This window comes from Rhinoderma darwinii, chromosome 2, assembly GCF_050947455.1.
Source record: "Rhinoderma darwinii isolate aRhiDar2 chromosome 2, aRhiDar2.hap1, whole genome shotgun sequence".
NCBI lineage: Eukaryota > Metazoa > Chordata > Amphibia > Anura > Rhinodermatidae > Rhinoderma > Rhinoderma darwinii.
The window spans coordinates 457,309,303-457,326,680 of record NC_134688.1 but is presented as its reverse complement, the minus strand read 5'-3'; the positions used below and the strand labels follow the sequence as shown (position 1 = coordinate 457,326,680).

At 43.4% G+C, this 17,378-nt stretch overlaps 1 protein-coding gene across 8 annotated transcripts in view; it reads right to left on the bottom strand.

Moving 5' to 3' along the window:
• Positions 1 to 17,378, bottom strand: part of TIAM1 (TIAM Rac1 associated GEF 1) — a 291,994-nt gene that overhangs the window by 55,389 nt on the left and 219,227 nt on the right. For all 8 annotated transcript variants that reach the window (XM_075854541.1, XM_075854544.1, XM_075854548.1 and 5 more), the window contains 6 exons: positions 16,146 to 16,292; positions 15,517 to 15,591; positions 13,861 to 14,031; positions 10,910 to 11,014; positions 9,475 to 9,553; positions 5,793 to 5,879 (listed from right to left, as the gene is read on the bottom strand). In XM_075854541.1, the coding sequence (XP_075710656.1) occupies positions 5,793 to 5,879; positions 9,475 to 9,553; positions 10,910 to 11,014; positions 13,861 to 14,031; positions 15,517 to 15,591; positions 16,146 to 16,292 (664 nt within the window). The remainder of the gene's footprint in view (positions 1 to 5,792; positions 5,880 to 9,474; positions 9,554 to 10,909; positions 11,015 to 13,860; positions 14,032 to 15,516; positions 15,592 to 16,145; positions 16,293 to 17,378) is intronic.

Genomic DNA, 17,378 nt, shown 5'->3' with positions numbered 1-17,378 from the left:
AGCGGGTCCTGCGTGTCATCCACCTATTATCCATCACATATAACTTCATAACTTAGATGTGATAGATTACAGCTGTACACGCAGGACCCGCTGAAACTGAACCCATCAGGTCCGCGGGACTGATGGATTCAGGTCATAGCGAAAGATACAGCTGCTCTGTATAATATATAATATATATGCCCCTCAAAAGGTGTACATAGCATCAAATGGGTTGTCTGGGAATGGGGCAGTTTTCATACTGGTGACCTATCCACAGGATGGGTCATCAGTATATGATCGGTGGGGGTCTAACACCCGGACCCCGCACCGATCAGCTGTTCATGCTGCTTCATGCACCGCAAGTTTTGGTCGGTGCCAGAAATAGATTACTCCATACACCATATAGCGGCCGTGCTGCAACACTGCAGCTCTGCTGGTACTCAAATAAGAGCAGAGCTGCAGTTAGCCAGCACAGTCGCTATACAGCGTACGGACCATTCTGCAACCGGCACAAAGCACTGTATAACTCCCTGTGCCGGAGGCAGCCTGAACAGATGATCGGTGCGGGGTCTGGGTGTCGGACCCCCACCGATTATAAACGGATAGGTCATCAGTATGAAAAGGTACCCCATGCCCAGACAACCCCTTTAATGACTATATTCTAATATCTACGGCCGGCTGTATAGACAAGGTTTAATGGAAGAATGGGCAAACCGCCTCAATGCTTTATGTGAGGAATTTCCCCAACTAATAGCAGTACATCATAACATTTTTAAGTACTCGATTAACAGATTCTCAGTTAATAAAGTAGCCCCCCCCCCCCCCATTTAGGACGCTCCTCTGTTAAACGGCTACAAAACAGTCTCTCACTCTGGAGGACCCAACATGTCTAAGCATTACATGGACAACCCATTGATTTCAATAGGCATTGTGTAATGCTTAATTTCCCCTGTGGTGGCACTGCAGGGGAATTAAACACTTGCTGCCAGGTTACAGATGATCGCTGTGGGTACTAGAAATGGGACACTGATCAGGCAATCTTTGTAACAAAAAAGGATTTTCAAAGTGTGCAAGAAACTGAAGGTTACATCAGGCCACCATCTTAATTTCCGCGCTGTCCATGATATCACTGGGATTGAAGAAGACTACGGGATCAGATCTGAAAAGTCCCATTAACTTAAGAAAAGTAAAAATTAGGTAATACATTTCCATCTCCGTGGTTATTTTTGGCATATCTCTTTTTGGATTTGGTCCCCGAAAGAAAGGAGTCGGGAGAATCAGTTAATTCTCTCTAATTTGTTTCTCTTCTACCATAAACTTCCACTGTAGTTAATGTATTTTCTTTGGCAAACTCTCAAGTAATTTTGTTTCATGATAATGAGAGAGGAAGAATCTCAAACAGACTTGTCAGATCCTCACATTATCACACCCTGCTAACAATGGGACAGATGGAAAGTGCCAAGCGATAGTCTTTGTTATGTTATTCTTCCTGTACAGCATGAAATATTCTTGGCTCCCATCAGTAGTTGTGTAATAAACTTTCATTTTAAGGCACATTTATACGAGCAGAAAACTAGTCAGATTCTAAAGGGGGTTTTACACTGGGCGATTATCGTGCAGACGAGCGTTCATAGATGATTGACCTGTGTAAACAGGTCAGCGATCAGCAGATGAACGAGCAAACGCTTGATCGGCTGATCGTATAGTATAGACGGCGGCAGGAGCAGGTAATTCATGTTCGTGTATGTGATGTGTGATACTGTCTGCTGAGACCTGTATCTAATCCTCTTACACTGTGCAGTCGCTCAGAAAATGGCAGCACACAGTGTAGGAGGTTTGAAGACATTCAAACCCTTCCTTCTCCTGGCACTAGCCAGAAGAAGGGTGGGGGGATTGTGTGAGGACACTAGAGGAGAGTGTGTCCACCCCAAATTTGCAGCATAAATCAATGAGGTTGCTTTGCCACAGTGACCATGCTACAATTTTGGGAACTGCTCCCTCTAGTGGCCAGCACATGGAAATGTTATAAATTAGAATCTAATTTATAATATTTCCTGACTTGTGAAAAAATGAAAACAATGTGTAATCACTTACTGTTTAACTAAAAAAAAAGCACACATTTTTAGCGACACATTCCCTTTAAATATAATCGTTGTCGTCAGCACATCCATCACCTGTGTAAACAGGGAGACGCGATGCCGAAATGATAATAATGTATGGGCACGAGTGATCGGAGCAACGAACGCTCGTCCCCATACATAGGTCATTGTGACAGGAGCAAACGAGCGCCGATCAACAATGTATCGTTGATCAGCGCTCGCTGCATCGGCCAAAATCGGCCGGTGTAATAGGGCCTTAACACGACTGAGTGAGCACGAAAATAGGTGAAGTGACTGAATTTAGAACGACTATTTAGACAATGACGTTTTGTGTAAATGCTTGTCTGTATTCGCGGTTAGGTTCGCTTACAGTGATTGTATCGGTGATCGCCAATACCAATATCTGCTTGTGTAACCGTACATTTACTCTCTCCTGTATGGAAATAGATGTGCATAGCCTTTATAATGCCACGCTCTATTGTAGAAGCGCCTGTGATTGAATGATATGCTCACAATATTACTATTTGTATATAGGAATAATCTATATAAAAAGTCGAGTAACTTTGTACTTATATTAGATTACTTTTCTTATACTTCATTACAGCCGGTATTATACTTCAGAGCTACATTCATAATCCACTTAGTTGGTACTGAAAACAGTCAACAGTTTGGTGACAGACACCACTAGCAACTTAGCGGAGCTTATATAATACCGTACATTAACGCTTCCAATGTCTAGGATGTATATAATACTAAATGAATTTAAATGATTGTCCCAAGTAGAATATAAGGGATAGGTGCAATAATTGAAGCGCAGAACGTTTGAGGTCAGTGAGCAGGATGTACGTGTAAGGGGGGGGGGGGGCATCACAGCCTGATTAGGTCATCTCTCCCCCAGTATAGCCATGTGCACACAGGGCAGATACGCTACATAAAAGTACCCAGAATATCCGCCCTGGACCTCGCAGGTAAGTCATACTTACCCTGGGCCGTAGTCATTGCGACGTGTCCCTCCATTGTCTGAGGAGTCCGGGCTCCTGGGATGACGTTTCATCCCATGGGACTGCTGAAGCCTGTGATTGGCTGCAGCAGTCACATGGAATGAAAAGTCATCCCTGGAAACCGGCATAGACGGAGTAGTGTAAACTTTATTTTTTATCTGAGTTGCGATTTTTGCAGCGTAATCGAAGCTATTCCGCCGTAAAAAAAATCGCAACTTCAGCTATTTGAATTTGAATTTAATGGGTGAAAGCCGCAATGCAAAAGCAGCGATACCACAACATCAAACGCAATTACGGACCCGCCCAATTCTATTGGCCGCAGACACCTTTCCGTATCGCTACAGATAGGTGTCCGGGCCATTGAACCGTGCCGGGAATTATGGAACACGTCCTACTTTTTGTTTTTTACGGGCCATGCTGTCATACTTCGTATGGGAGCGCGGCCTGAAAATGCGGCCCGTGGCCGGCCGTGCTCGCAATTGCAGGCCGTGGTTTACGGGCACGGCTGTGTGTATGAGGCTTTATGCTTTGGATTTTCTGCAATGAAATCCGTTGCAGAAAATCAGGTTTTATCTGAATTATAGTGTGAAAATTGTACCAAAACCACTGGCAGCGAAAGAGTTAAAGCGCTCATACTATGGACATACTCACCATTGATATAAATTATGTAAAAAAAAAATCTTTAGGTTTATACTCGGCACCAGTCTGTTTATTTTGCCACTAGGTCACGATTTACATGGTGGAGCGGTGACACCTTATTTGCAGCAACTCTGTGTGCTAGAAGCAGGGGTCACCTTCTCCATGTGTGCCCCGCTTCTTGTGTGAAGCGGTATTATAAGCACATTAATACAGCGCAAAAATGCGTCGTTACGTTATGATGTTCAGTACTGCAACGCAGCAAGGGGGAGCAAGAAACTGGAAATACAGCGACTGCATTGGAAAGATGAGGTCCCAAAAATGTTTTATTAATGGGGTGGCAGGTGGTAATATTTTACGGATTATCCTAGGCTACTAGTAAGGGTATGTTCACATGCAAAACTAAAAATGGCTGTAACATACCGAGCTGTTTTTAAGGGAAAACAGCCTCTGATTTTCAGCTGTTTAAGCATGAAACTTTTTTGGATGCGTTTTTTTGCGACCGTTGTTGGAGCCGTTTTTCTATTGACAATGAAAAACGGCTCCAAAAACAGCTCAAGAAGTGACACGCACCGTTTTTTCAAGCGGCCGCATACAATAATGCCCCGTCGGAACGAAACACCGTTTTTCCCATTGAAATCAATGGGCAGATGTTTGGGGGCGTTCAGCTTCCGTTTTTCAGCTGAAAATAAGCCGTGTGAACATACCTTAAGGGTGCAGAATAGGGGGTGGAAAACATAAACATCTAAGTCCTTCGCTAAAGGGACATTCATCCACTGGACTGATAGATGCAGGTCCCAACTCTGGGACCCGCATCTATCTCCAGAATGGGGGGGCTCTCCATTCATTTCTATGGGAGTTACAGTAGTAGCCGAGTCCATTTGCTCGGCTCTTTATATAATCTCATAGAAGTAAATGGAGAGAGCCGTGCACATGCGCTGCCACCTCTCCGTTTATTTTCGGTCCCTAGTCGACAGCCAAGATCCCACTACTCACATAATGAAGCAGGTTACAATTGGCCAAATAAGCATGTAGTTGCTATAGGGGGGTCCAGTCATCAGATATTAAATTCATGAATCTTGTTGAAATCAGCCAAGATGGTCTATGGGCAGTGTTAGATTTTTCTACATTGGATTACTGTAAAGTCTACACTTCCCACAATGCAAATCAGAAGCAGTGCACAGATAATGAACCAGCAGGTATTGCTTGATGATGTGAGCTCAGGAACCTCCAGAACAATGAATGCAGCTCTGGATGAGAACGGACCTTAAGGCAGCGTGAAAGACACAAAAAGCAACTGATTTCAGCAGGTACTTTGGAAATATTTCATTTTGCTCATCTCGCTTTGCTCTAGAGCCACATCATGTCCCATTCACAATTCTTCTGCTGACGGTCTGGAAACTACCATCACTCTGCTAAATTGTACACTACATTTCCCACAATGCTTCACAGCAGAGGATATTGTTCTGTAGAGAACCTAAAGAAGAAACCATGCGCTCTACAGCCAGGGGCGCGCTCTACATGCAATCTAACAGCAGGAAGACGATTTTAAGGTAGCAGTGGACCCTACTACCCACTGGGCCGCTGTGCAGTTGCACATATGATATGTCCGCCCCGGTCTACAGCCATCAACAGGATTTCTGAATGCAGCTCTGGGAGTGACTAGAGTGTAAGACATGATGTTACTTAAAGAGTAACTAAACGTTCAAACTTCTGACATGTCATAGTAATAGGTCAGACGTTTTGATTGGTGGGGGTCAAATCACTGAGACCCCCACCAATTGCTAAAACGCTGAGCCACTTTGTTTCTGTTTGGCTTTTTCGGGAAATGAACGTAGCAGTGTACGGACTCGAAAGGAAGTCTATGAGCCCGTACAGAAAAAGTCGAACAGAAACTAAGCAGCTGAGCGCTCACCCGAGCTCTTCTGCCGCTTCGTTTTAGTGATCGGTGGGGTCTCAGTACTCGGACCCCCACGGATCCAAACGTCTGACATGTCACTATGATCAGCAAAGTAATTGCATTTCCTTGCTAATATGTCCAGATAGTGCACCCGGATTACCCCAAAATGCCACTTACCTTTCTTAAAAGCCAAGCCAGTCTCCCTGACATTATTGATATATAGATGAGGTCTGCCTTCTTCTTCCACTGAGCACAGAGAGAACCCTAGAAAAGACCAGACACAGAACAGAAGTAAAGCCCAATGTACGCAGCCTTGGATTCCATGCACACACAGCTGTTAGGAATTAAATCAGTGGTTCTCTTGTTATGCAACTACAACTCTCAGCATGCTCGGAGAGCCATAGGGCCAGCTGATAGAAGTCCCACTAATCTTGGGAATATTCCCTTCCTGCTTCAGGACAGAGGTGGAAGTTCACGTCTAGTTTTTTCCACTTTTTGGGACTACGATTAATTTAAATGGAGAATGACCACACATTCCACCATCTCTCCGATGAAACCGGGGACTGGCTTGTTCTCAGGTTCAGTGTTGACCGAGCTGCATGACCAATAACATTCTAACTTTTATGACATGTGTGACATTTTCTGAAGATCCCCTTTAGGGTACGTCTACATTGGTCGGACTTGCTGCAGTAAATTTGACCCAAAGATCGGAGAAAAAAACGCCAAAAAACAAATTGGTGATGATTTTCACCTCACTTGGCGCTCCCGTAACCATGTATCCCTGGTCCCCCAGCTGGTCTCTGTGCACTAATCCTCCTGGTTTTTTTGTTTTTTTTAACATTCAAACTTTATTCCCTTGACTTGCAGATTCACAGCAAAGTCCACACCAATGAAGATTTCTACAAGGAAATTTTAGGCAGCGACTGGATGAAATTTGGTAAAATCGTATCCACTTTGCTACTACCGTAATACGCTGCATATTTTCTACCCGTAATCCGTAGCAATTCCACTATGTTTGAACGTAGCCTTACAAGGTCACTGTCATTTTCAAACAATTCTGGGAAGTCAGAGATACAGATCAGAAGTTGTGATTGATGGGGACGAGGTGCAGAGACCCCCTAACAATGCATAGACCTAAGGGGCTAATGAGCATTGTGCCCCTTTGGCTCGTCTCAGCTTTCCTGGAGACCTGTATTACCAATGTATTTCTAAAACGACAGTGACGCTTTAAGTCATATAGAAGTAACATAAAACATTAAGGCCCCATATGCACGCGACCGTAAAAAATCTCCATAATTGCAGACCGTAATACGGTCCACAATTGCGGACCCGCCCGGTTCTACTGGTCGCGGACACCTTTCCGTAAGTATGGGAGCACGGCCCTCAAAAAACGAAAAGTAGGACATGCTCCATAATTCCCGGCACGGTTCTACGGCATGGACACCCCTCCGTAGCGATACGGAAAGGTGTCCGCAGCCAATAGAATCAGGCTTGTAGGTAATTGCGGACCATATTGCGGTCTGCAATTACAGAGTTTTTTTACGGTCGTGTGCATGGGGCCTTAGGCTGTGCCCATAATCACGGCCCATGATTGCGGGCAAGGCAAAGTATGGGAGCACGGCCCGTAAAATCAGAAAAGTAGGACATGCTCCATATTTCCCGGCACGGTTCTACAGCACGGACACCCTTCCGTAGCGATACGGAAAGGTGTCCGTGGCTAATTGAACCGGGTGGGTCCGTAATTGCGGACCGTATTGCGCTCCACAATTACGGAGTTTTTTTTACGGTCATGTGCATGGGGCCTTAGTCTGCAGCTTAAAAAAGAGCAACATCATATAACAAGCTGGTACTCGCACTCACACAGCACTAGCGATATGCCAGATAAAGTGCTGATCACGGGGGCAGGGTGTTATCTGGACTGTCAGTCACCCTATTGGAGTATGTTATATAGGTCTCTCCTCATATTGAAATAGCTGATAACAGCGAATAACAGACTGCATTCAACTACACAGCAAATGGAGACATTAGGTTTAGTTCTCCTAAAAGGGTGTAATATGGAAAGGGGTTGTCTTATTACGCCATTCACTGAAGGCATGCACAGATCCTGAAAACAGGGCTGAATTACAAAGGTGCACACATTTTCATTACGCAATGATTCAGATTTATTATACAATCCATTAAACCGTGCACTCCCTTAATCCTACACTATATGGGAAAATAAAGAATATACAAGGCTTGTAAAGTATGAATACCAGATAGACTTGACGTGGGCCTAAAACAGCTAGAAATGTTTTGGCTACAGTCAACCGAGTGAAGTTAGCAGGTCCTCCACCAGGTGGCAGTGGTGTACTTCTCTAAAACTTTGACATTGACAAGTTTAATTTGCAGTGAATAAATTAAATCCATAATTAAATGAAATTTTATCATCACAGTGTCATTATTTTTTTTAAATATGATGAGATTATCACGTCTACAGTCCTCCGCACATACTACAGAAACCATCATTTCCACTACATTCATTTATACGGAGCAGACAGGAGGTTGAAGCAGTCACTGGGCAGAAGTCAGACTAGTAGTAGTCCCTGCAGGCGCCACATTAGCCGGTTACACTGGGATTGCCTGTATGAGTAGTGGCACAAGTTTTCTTCACTTATGTAAAACAATCAAATATTTACGCTCCACTAGAACACGGCACATACATAATATTTTTCCTTATATAGCGGAATTTACATGGTTTCTATTCAATTGAATAAAGTATCGACCTTTATGTGAACTTCCACTATTCCCATCCTTCCCACTACAACCAGTGTCGTCCCCCCCCCCACACACGTTCTCCTTATATAGAACACAATGTGTGATATTCCCCTTAGCACTCAACAGCTTGGGGCAGGTGAGAAAATTATTTTCGAGACCATCCACTGAATTTGTGAGATGCCGGACTAGCAGACGATCAGCCTGTCACTCGTCCACATTTTAATTGTCATGGGGACTACTAAACAGAGAATGATGGCAGATTTGGGTGTAACTTGAGGGGAAACTTAGAGGGGTGCATACTGTAACTATTGGGTAAGGCCACATGCACACGACTGTATTTTCATCCATCCGTAAATAATGTCTGTGAATACGGATCAGTAGTAATCAGCAACTTATCCGCACATACGGTCCATAGTGTACCCGTAATGCAGATACGGAGCAGCAAAAAGAATACGAAAACTACAAATGATGTGCAACTTCTGCAAACGTGGCGCCGCCTAGCAACGCTTCCGTAATTATGGGTGGCTACACATCCATAGCCGTCCGTTTGCTAGGGAAACCGGGGGCGCCTCCTGCGACTGCTAGGGAAACCCAGGGGCGCCTCCTGCGACTGCTAGGGAAACCCGGGGGCGCCTCCTGCGACTGCTAGGGAAACAGGGGGTGCCTCCTGTGACTAGTAGGTAAATAGGGGGTGCCTGCTGTGACTAATAGGTAAGTAGTGGGGACCCGCTGTGACTATTAGGGAGGAAAGGTTGCCTGATGAGACTACTGGGGAAGTAGGAGGATGTACTCTGACAACAGGAAGGGATAGTAAGGGACACCATTTTTACTACTAGAGGGGAGGGGGGGGCACTGTCATAACTGCCAAGGAAAGCAAAATTTCAAGTACTGTGTAAGGCCAGGCTCGCAAATCCCCAGTTACAATATCTATATTAGATTTTTTTTTTTTTTTTTTTCAAAGGTGCATCAATGGTTTCTGACCCGGCCCTATATGGTGTCGTTTCTGTCTCCTTCTTCACTACAACATTCAGCTGACAGACGACGATAAAATAAAAAATACAGAAAAAAATATTTGGAAATATTACGATTGAGCCAATCAACTTACCAAAGTTATCGGAAGGCTTGATCCTTTCAAGCTTTATATATTTCATGCATTTTGGACAAATTTCGATTTCCTTATAAAGCTGAAACAATGGAAGAAAAAAACATGAATTTCAATTTTAGAGATTATTTTTTTTTTTATTCATCAGTAAATGACATGCGGCCAGTCAGAGTGAAGGCGGCCCAAGAATCTGTAACTAAGCAAAAAAGTCACCCAAATGGGCCCCCTCAGAGCCGAGACGTCCAAAGTTCAAGACCTTCCTCCTCAGACAATGGACAGAAGCTCTGCTTGTACTGGGTGCCATTATTTGCTGTGACCTGGCAGATGACTCCGCAAGTCACACACACACCTGCAGGAGGCGACCTCCGGGGAAGAGCAGGTGAGCAAACAAGAAGAACAGCAGCCCAGGGAATAATAATACCTGCCATACCACTTAAACAGACACACGTCCGGTGTTATAAACAGCGTTTACAGCCACATTATTTCTATGACTACATTCCCGATCCCTCGGTGAAAAAAACGCCATGAGAATAGTGGGGCGGACAGAGGAATCACGGGAGCAAAAACAATGCAGATATATTACCGCTATTCAAGTGATCATGAACAGATGGATAGAACATAGCGGGGGAGAGAGGTATCCAAAATTGGGGGGAAAAAAGTACTTGCCGATTTCAACCAATCAGGTTATGGTTCATTTTCCAATATTATTTTTAAAAATAAGAGCTGGAATGTGATTGGTTGCTTTGTTGCAACTGCTTTACTTTTTCCATGCACAGTTTTTGATATATCTTTCCTATACGTTGTTTCTTTACACAAGTTATTGGGCCATGTGGAACCAGCAGACATCCTCTATCTGTATACCCTATTAGAGGAGCACTCCCCCCATCCACCAGAGCAAAAGGATTACATATATGGTTCATTCATCTCAATAAACATTGTGTAATGATTAAAGGGGTTCTCCGCTTTGGCCAATCCCTACTTATTAGAATGGTCCCTCGGCAAAAAGCTGATCCCCCTGTTGGAACCTGCAGCGATCAGCAGTAATCAGTGGTTAGACCTGGCAGAAAGTATTCAATTTCCCTGCAGCGCCACCACAAGGGAAGTTAAGCAATACACAGTGCTCATTCATATCAATGGGTTGTCTATGTAAGCAGGACTGGACAGGTCCTCCAGAGCGAGGGACGCTCTTTGTAACTACTCTTCACTCTATTCAGGATCTTCATCTCTTGACCAGAGGACCTGGAATTCCCTAATAGGGTATATGAAAATGGGTTTTCTAAATTGGACCACCCCATTCATTTTCTAGCCGCTTTCCCCCAATGAAAAAGCCGATCATGGGGAAAGTCTTAGCAGAGGTAGACCCCGCAATCAGTTCATCATCAGGGGACTATCGCAATGTTAAAAACGTTATAAAAGAAGAGGGGGGGGGGGATATTACCAGCTCATAGATCTCCTCTTCATGTTTCGGAATATAGTGCCGAGGTTGGTTGTCAATTAAGAATTTCAGACGAAGATAATGAGCGGTGTAGTCCAACTTGTGAGTCTGCAACACAAGTAAAAGTAATGTGTGAATCACATCGACATGGCAAAATCATGAACTGCTGCAACAAAACATGGCGGGAGTAATGTTCGGTATTTCCCCATGTCGCACTCACAGGGGTCTAGGAAGCTGAGATAGGAGGAGCTGTTTGGTGAGGGGCACCAGGTCTGAGGAGCCACAGGGAAAGAGTCACCGGTGACCATAGTGCCCCCACCACGTTACAAGCAGCTGTGCAGTGTGGGGACTGCTCCAGACAACTCCTCATATCACAGATGCTACAGCTGAGGGCTCCAATGTCTGGTCGTATGTAGTAAAGATCATTTTTGCCAGCAGTCCTTTGGAAACAACTGATAACACACATGATATTACTATAGATTTAACCACATGACAAACTCCGCTCTGCTGCATCAGACACTAGACAGATGGAAGGGGCAAGGTTTTATAAAGAATGATATGAACTAATAGGAGAGGCACAGGCTGCTGAGCGATGCCACTTGCCAGAGCATGGAGAGGTACTGGAACGAAGTATCAAACCCAGATAGTGTGTAGTGAAAATATTAAGTATTTTACCTTTAGTTCCACTAGGGGGCAGTCTTGATTAAGTAATAAAATACAAGCATTATAACCAAGAAAATAGGATCAGGAGTTAAAGGGTTTTTCCAGTCCTAAGAAATTGATGGCCTATCCTCCGTGATCAGTCGGGGTCTGGCTCCAGGCACTCCTGCCGATCAGCTGTTTTGGAAGGGCCACTTTTTGCTGAACTGCATTACGAGTACCCAGTCCCCATCTCTTATGCTGTGTCAACCCGTTCACATACTACTCATGTATTCATATGACGTACACTGCCATCATTCTCCCCTCTTCAGCTGTGCTGGAAGCTTATCAGTGAAAGATAAGTCCTCGTGTATGACAAGTGACAGGAAGAGTTCACCATGGGGTCGTCTGTCCTCCAGACATCAAGCCGCTTTCTCCAGATGATGCCCTGTCACAGCCAAGTCCATATCTGGGCTCAAGTACAGAATTTGGTAGCAGCCTGTAGCTTTAGAAAATCCTAATCCACTGACATCACCATAATCCAGTTCACAGCATATAATTGTGGCTAGAGATGGGGTAACAATACTGGCCCACAAAGCAGGTAATCCCGAAGGGACCAGTTGCTGCTCCACCTGTTAAAGGGACCGTCACCTCTCCGGACATCTCTGTTTTAGTAAATACTTGTTTTCGCCATAAAATCACAATTCTGGAGCATCTTTTCCTAGAACTTTGTGTTGTGCCGTTCCTCTATTATTCCTCCTACAAATGTAGGAATAAATTAAAAACTGGGTGTTACCATTCCCCTTATCAAAGGGGCGTGTCCCTACACAGTGAGATTGTAAGCACTGATTGGACAGTGTTTGAGTGTGAGGGGCACAACCCCAAAATGGTAACACCCAGTTATCAATTTATTCATACATTTCTAGGAGGAACAACAGAGCAACGGCAGAACACAGCTCTTAGAACATATGCTCCAGAATTGTTATTTTATGGGGAATATAATTATTTTGTAAAACAGACATGTCAGGAGAGGTGATGGATCCTTTTTGGAAATAATGTGGCCTACTTAGGCATGTATATAAAGCTTAATAATTGTAAAAGGAAAAGTTACGCAACTTTCTTACTTGTGCTTAAATGTCTCACCAGTCAAGATCTCTGCTTGCTGTCAGTGAATGAGAACATTTGTTTAGACCCAAGGCCTGAAAACCCGTACTTAACTGATAATTCTCACAGTTGAGAATTTGCTACAATTGTATCCAGTCTAGAGAATCTTCTCCCAGCAAAACACAACAGTGCAAAATCCCTCTGCTGTCCATATAGCGAACTGCTTCAATGTATCAGTGCAGATAGAGCGTATCAGATACAATCAAAGCAAAATCTCGGCTGTACTCTGTTTACTGACAACAGATATTGAAAATGGTGAAGAATTGAAAGAAAGTATATCAGAAATGATCTATTGTTCCATGTTATCAGTTATTTCAAGGTAAAAGGAGAGGCTAAAAGCCCTTTTACACCGGACAATTATCGGACAAATGAACTTTCATAGAACGCTCGTTCCCGATAATTGCCCTGTGTAAAGAGGACAACGATCAACGAGCTCGTTCATCGGCTGATTGTATGGTTTTAACTGCCCAAAATATTATCATTGTGGGCAACACATCTCCCTGTGAAAAGAGAAAACTAGCACCGATCAACGAGCTGACCTATTGATCGGCGCTCGTTGTACTGGCCGGTGTAAAAGTACCTTAAATATAGATTTAATTCAATTACGGACATCCAAATCAGAGAAATCCCCGCCCCCCATGATCACTAGTTTATCTTGCATATCCAGTTCTGAGATCAGTGAATAATATTAACATGTAATCCGACTAGCTGCACTTTAGAAGCTGAGTCTTATCTGCGTATTGTCCCTTTAAGGTTTTGTACAAACAACATTTGTTGGATAAAATGAAGATTATATAGAGCAATTCCGGAATATTACATTAGGCAATTCCTATTTATGCAATACCCTAATATAGGGGTCAGCAACCGTCGGCACTCCAGATGTGATTAAACTACAACTCCCAGCATGCCCTGGCTTATGTATACCAGCAAAAGGCTGTTAGGGCATGCTGAGAATTGTAGTTTCAGAACAGTTGGAGGGCTGAAGGTTGTTTACCGCTGCCCTAATATACAGAAAGGAACATTCAGGCCCTTCACTAGACAGAACAGGGTCAGTTTTTTCTAGAGTAATCCTTTTAATTAAAGGCGGAGTTTATTTGCCTGAAATGGATTTGCACTGTTGAAATAAAGTGTGAATTTGCACATTAAATTACCTTGCAGATGAACTCTAAGGCATCCTTTGCTGCGTCCTCGGGGTGAATTACGATCAGTACAGACTGGTCATTTGGCAAACAAACCCATGAAGGCGTTAGATAGTCGTGGACCCAGATGTCGGTGTCGGGATTGTGAGGATGGACGCTGGTAAGAGCCACCTCCTTCTCTTTCTGTTTCCAAACATAAAAATAACACAAAAGGATTAATCATTCACAAAGAAATCAGTGCTATGGGAAATCCTGTCACCCATCAACAGATTAACTAATCCACAACCCCCAACGCTAAACGGGATTACCATAAATTCTAATTAAATCTGGAGTTTTATTAATAAATCCCTAACACACAGAGGGGGCTGGTTTTCGGGCATCACTCTTGCAGAGACTTTGTTCCTTTGAGGACTACCCCAGAGATCTGCAGAACATTGCACCATTACAAATGACCAGAGATTGGATAACGTGGATGTCTTTCCCTGCAGATTGTTAAACGGATTGTAAATTGATTGTCCAGATTTGCTCCAGCAAGTAAACAACCCCTTTCCATATCCCGTATTGGGGTATATAGAGTTCATAGAGGGGTTCCCCTATTAGGGACGTGCTCTATTAGCCAGAGTAGACATCTGCACTCACTCTGTTATATAGACACCACTCGGTGACATCTATGGTGCTGTATAATGCTTCATTATCCCTGTACTGTAAGATTCACTGAGAAGAATAGATACGAGGCCTCAGGATCTGGTCATAAAAAGTGGCTGCTGGACAGGGGTTGTCGACACTAAACGAACGCTTTAATTAAAAATTCACATTGGTCAATCAGAGGTTAACATATGTAGTACTCCATGGGTATACTCACACCTGACAGTAAGGCTAAAGCTATACGGTGACAATTGCTCACAAACAATAAAAATGTGGAGTTACGGCGACTTTTAGTCGACTGTAAATTTCTGCCGTTTTCGTTGCTTTTTTGTTGGGTGTTTTCCCCATTGCGTTCAATGGGGATGTAAAACCCGCGACAAACAGCCAAGTGTTGTGACTTTTGCTGAGAAAACTCTGCAGCAAAAAGCGCACCTAAAAAACAATAGCTTTTTTTTTTTTGTTTAAAATGAATTTAAAAAAAGCTTAAACTTACCACCAGGGCGTTCTCATAGCAATGCTTTCTTTTTTCAAAATCAGCCTCCTAGGTTGGCGTTTCATCCCATGTGACTGATCCAGCCAATCACAGGCTGCAGCGTAATCCCAGGAGGCCGGACTGCATGGACAACGGCGGGGCGCGTCGCCATGACTACAGCCGGTGGGTAAGTATGAATTTTTTTTCTCCAAGTGCTAAAAAGCTACCAGGACGGTTCTTTGCCATTGTTGTAATGTCACATGTCCCGTAGAGAAACAGTGAAGTTACAATAAATGTTGGCATTTTAAAGAAAATTGAAACGCGAACAAATATGGCCATGTATCTCTAGTCAAATTGTTCTAAAACGGTGATGCTCATATTATTATGCGGTTCTGCTGCGTTATTTGCTCTGTGGTAAGCAAATTTATCCTGGTGCCCTCCACACGTGCCCAGATTGCTTTAACGTTTGCATTGCCATGTGCTGGGCCCCACTAACTACGTTAAAAGGGGGAGAGGTTCTGCTAAAGAACAGGAGCTCATCAGAATATTACCTTGTCTTCAGATGTGGTTTCATCAAAGATACCTTCTAATGACTTCTTGACAGACTCTGAACCATCATTAAAAACCTAGAAAGGAAGTTTATAGAGCTTAGTAGGAGAAAAACGCATTTTAAACTATTGAATATGTTAAAATACTACACAAAGAACTGTGACCTAAACTACACTTAAAGGGAACCTGTCAAAATAAACATTCAGTCTTCTCTGCCGTAGGCATGTTATACAGCAAGAGGAGCGGAGCAAATTGATATATAGTTTTGAGGGAAAAGATTCAGTATAACTTGTATCTTATTCATTCAATCCTCTGCTTATTTGGGCTTAGGAGTCCAGTGGGCGGTCCTACTCAATGATTGACAGCTCTTTCTGTATGCACACTCATACCGGGAAGACTGTCAATCATTGAGTGAGACCGCCCACTTTATTATCTTATTAGACTAAGAACTACACCACAAGCTTTCACTAGAGCAGTGTAAGTTTAGGATATTGAAAACATTTCTGCGACTGTCCCGTTCATCAGTATGCACCGAATTCAGAAGCGTGGAAAAAATTTGTACAATTTCTGCAAACAAATCTGCCGCGTGTGAATATCTGCTAATGACTACACCGGTTAATTACAATCCTACCTGGTTAATGCTTGGCCTCCCTTGTTTCTTCTTAGAAGATGTGTCAAGACCCCATAGAGAAGAAAACCGGCTCCTCCTCTTACTGGCCGATCTGGACATTGCTTGTGTTCGTCTCCTGACACCGGACTCTCCAGTACGGGCGGCCACCTGTACAAAGCCAGAAATACAATTACCCACCTTATGTAAAGAAATGTTCATTATCAGACAAACCCAACTATTTAGTTAGGCTGACATTTTTAGCAGCAATGGTGCTATCATTAGGCAGAGTGTTTCCCAGAATTCCTAGAAATGCATACTCCCTGCGCAATTATCCCCTCTATATGGCTCCTTCCTTCTATACTGAGATTTGTGGCATTGGTAAGACCTGTTTTTTTAAATAAATGTTGTAGTGTTCTTCCTATTTCTGGATCAACTAAACTAAAATTCAGAATAAAATGACAAATCCTTTAATTCTCGGCACATAGTGGATTAATTTTATGGCTCCTAGAGACAGGGGGCAGTATGTAATCTACTGGGTAGGTCAATGCTGTCTATGGTCATCATGTGGTTATATACAACTTTACATACGGTAAGCTCAACCCCACTGGATATTGAAAATGGGCAGACACTATGGGGAATTTGCAAATTAGAACATTAGGCTTTGCTTTGAGCACTTAAAGGGGTTGTCCTCTTTGGAAATCCATTTTTGTAGAAGAGTCTCCAGATAATAAGGAGATTACATGGTGTCCTGCTGCTGGGACCCCCAGCGATAAACTGTTATCTGTGGGGTAACCTGCCAAAAAGTGTTCAATTCCCCTACAGCACCACCGCAGGAGAAATGAGGCATTACCAAGTATTAATTGAAATCAATGGGCTGCCGGTGTAATATACAGATGTTCCGGGTCCTCCAGAACATGACATTCGTTGTAACCATGCTTCAGTTAATGGACGAGAGTCCTGAATGGGGCACGAGCTCCATTAACTCTTAAAAAAATAAATTCTAAACATAAGAACCCCTTTAACCCTAAGATTAGGAAGTCTAGTATCCCCTTTAATAAGTACGGTTCACGTATAATCTAAGCTTCTATGCATTCATGGAGTCGGATGCAACTATTAACATCTGCATCATATGGATCGGGTGTTCATGTATATGGAAAGTCCTAGTACATATGTTGTGCAGGTATGTTAATACCATATGGCGCGTTCTGTAAATAAAGGCCATAAACCTGCAAGGAACATTCATGTGATCCTTTA